Raw genomic sequence first — 3,097 nt, forward strand, 5'->3', positions numbered from 1 at the left:
AGTAATTGCCTTAATGGTAGTGATGCTATAGCCTTCTTTATTTCATGCAGACTTGCAGCCAGGCTGGCTATACTATGCATACAATAAAGAGAAAATGATTATTACCTCTACTTTCCCTTTTTGACAGGTTATACTACTAGTAACATTTACAGAAATTTGTGCCTTTGCTGTTATAATACTAAGATTTAGTCACTTTTTGTATTTAAGTTCTTATCATCATTTGGACACTGGTATTGTATGTTTGTTAGACTTACCCACACTTTGTGTAGGAGTACGAAGCCTTTGGACTTCATCCAGTCATTACCGGGGTATTTTCATAGTAGACATGACTGAAATATTAGTAAGACTAATTAACCTCTTGTGGCGTACTTTTTATTAGCCATATTTATCATGAGTTCTGTGGGCTGCATATACTTCTGTGCATTTCATAACTAGATACATTTGTCATTATCACACAAAATAATGAAATTTTATCATTATCAAAAGAGTTTTCTATACAAACACTTTTGTGTTCATAATTCATTGTTCTTTTTATTACTTGGTACACACAACACAAGTAATGATCCTGTTAGCAACATAAGGTGGACAGGGTAGACCAGTACAGGTTGTTATTGTGAAATAGAACAAAGCACCATTAACACTACTGTGACTACCAGCAATGGATTCTGGAGCCTCATCAACACACTCATAGACAGCATTCCTAGCATGAGTATGTCTCTCAGCCATCAGGTATCCTTTATATTCTCTAGTCCATGATGAAGGACAGCTGGTTCTAGCAGGAATCCTGCACAAGGAACATTGTGATCATGCTTTCCTGGAAATATACCATTAACATCTTGATATTCAGAACCATACATTAGAGAATAATAAGTAGGTACATGTGTACTCATATATTGTGGAACATTTGGTAAACAGACGTAGTTAGCTCCTCCTCCTGATTGCAAATGGTCACTCCCTCCAGCTATTCCCTCATACAGTAGTTCAGCTCCAGTAGGACAGGACTTCCTTCCCCAACGAGTGTACACTACTCCTCCACTTTTAGTGCTAGTTGCTCCAGTTTCTCCTTTTTCTCCTTTCTCTCCTTTCTCTCCCTTATCTCCTCTCTTCTTTCACTCCATCTCTTCCTGGTACTCCATCACGACCATCTCTACCACGTAATATTTGAAGATATACTGATCTTACCAGAGTATCATTAACCTTCTCTTCAGTAATTAGAGATGATCCTGCACATATGACATCATGAATCATAGCAAACTAACATATAATACTTTACCTCCAGTAGAATGAGTAGATCCTAATGCACTGATGGCTGCCACCACTAGGAGAGCAAACATTGTTAGTACTTGCATTTTAACAAGCTGCACTTTATTGAAGAGTTCAGTATTGCAGTGTCTTTTCTGTTCTCACTCTCTTTTATAGCATTATGCATGTAGACATTAGTCTGTGTGTTCTTTTGGGAAATAATTTTCTTCTGCAATCATTCTCATTGTAATTCTTCTCCCACTTTGTTATTAAATCCATGGGATGTATGTGTTTGTAAAACTAAAAGCTAACACTATCTTGCCTCCTCCTTGTTGTTTTTTGCATACGTGAGGGATTGTTTTAGTAATTGTCGTAATAGTAGTAATGCTATAGGCTAAACCTTCTTTATTTCATGCAGAGTTACAATAAAAAATAATTTTTATACCTACATGTACTTATCCATATAGCATTTACAGAAATTTGCACCTTTGCTGTTAAGATTGCTATTAGATTAGGATTTTTTTACTTTTGTATTCAAGTTTTTCCATCCTTTTTATGCTATTTTATTGTACTATAAATCTCTTTCCTACACTGTTGGACTCACCCACATTTTGTTTAGCACTTGCATGGGCTTCATGATGTGAATGAACTCCGGTCAATCTTGTGGCATTCTTGTATTATCAGTAGTATATGTACTGTGCATGTATCAATTTGCTGACTGGAATTTATACAAGATATTTTACCAAAAAACAGTATAATTATTGTCACATTTAAGTTCATTGTTCTTCATTACTTGGTACACACAACACAGGTAATGACCCTGTTAACAACATAAGGTGGACAGGGTAGACCATTACAGGTTGTTCTTATGAAATAGAACAAAGCACCCTCAACATTAGTGTGACTACCAGCAATGGATTCTGGAGCCTCATCAACACACTCATAAACAGCATTCTTAGGATGGTTGTAGTGCTCAGCCATCAGGTATCCTTTATATTCTCTAGTCCATGATGAAGGACAGCTGGTTCTAGCAGGAATCATCAGTTTAACACTCTTAGTAGATGTATAACATACTGCACAAGGAGCATTATGATCATGCTTTCCTGGAAATATACCATTAACATTTTGATATTCAGAACCATACATTAGAGAATAATGGGAAGGCACATGTGTACTTATATATTGAGGGACCTTTGGTAAACAGACATAGTTAGCTCCTCCTCCTTTATGACTGTAAGGACTACCTCCAGTTATTCCCTCATACAATAGTTCAGCTCCAGCAGGACAGGACTTCCTTCCCCAACGAGTGTACACTACTCCTCCACTTTTAGTGCTAGTTGCTCCAGTTTCTCCTTTTTCTCCTTTCTCTCCTTTCTCTCCCTTATCTCCTCTCTCTCCTTTCACTCCATCTCTTCCTGGTAGTCCATCACGGCCATCTCTACCACGTAATATTTGAAGATATACTGATCTTACCAGAGTATCATTAATCTTCTCTTCAGTAATTAGAGAAGGCAATCCTCCTACAGAAACTACATAAAATAATCATAGTTTCATTGTTCATATTTACCTTTATTAGTTGCTGCTGTACTTATTGTTGCAGCCACTAAAAGAACAGTCAAAGCTAGTACTTGCATTATTTGATAAATGACAAGATATTCTATTGTAATGGATCACTCCAGCCTCTATTTATATCATTTTAGACTAACCATCAAAGTCTGTAGCTAAGTTTTGAAGATCCTTCAAAGAGAGACTATCCAAGCTTTCTCATCTTTGATAGTATGGTGTTCCTCACTCTTGAAGTTCTTCTGGTTGCAGTTCCCTCCATCTTGTAGGCCAGTGTATGGTTAGGTTCTTC

General features: G+C 36.9%; 1 protein-coding gene and 1 long non-coding RNA gene across 2 annotated transcripts in view; both read right to left on the reverse strand.

Annotated features, from left to right (window-relative positions):
* Nucleotides 1-477: 477 nt before the first annotated feature.
* Nucleotides 478-3,097, reverse strand: part of LOC100635897 (short-chain collagen C4-like) — a 7,258-nt gene continuing 4,638 nt past the window's right edge. Inside the window, exon 3 of the mRNA XM_003385573.2 lies at nt 478-784. Coding sequence (XP_003385621.2) covers nt 535-784 — 250 coding nt within the window. The 3' untranslated portion in view covers nt 478-534. The remainder of the gene's footprint in view (nt 785-3,097) is intronic.
* On the reverse strand, nt 1,120-1,372 carry LOC109581168 (uncharacterized). Its single transcript, XR_002184538.1, has 2 exons — nt 1,274-1,372; nt 1,120-1,223 (listed from the first exon to the last, which is right to left on the reverse strand). It is a non-coding gene; the product is annotated as an uncharacterized LOC109581168 (long non-coding RNA).

Source organism: Amphimedon queenslandica, unplaced genomic scaffold (assembly GCF_000090795.2).
Source record: "Amphimedon queenslandica unplaced genomic scaffold, v1.1 AMPQUscaffold_13456, whole genome shotgun sequence".
NCBI classification, from domain to species: Eukaryota; Metazoa; Porifera; class Demospongiae; order Haplosclerida; family Niphatidae; genus Amphimedon; species Amphimedon queenslandica.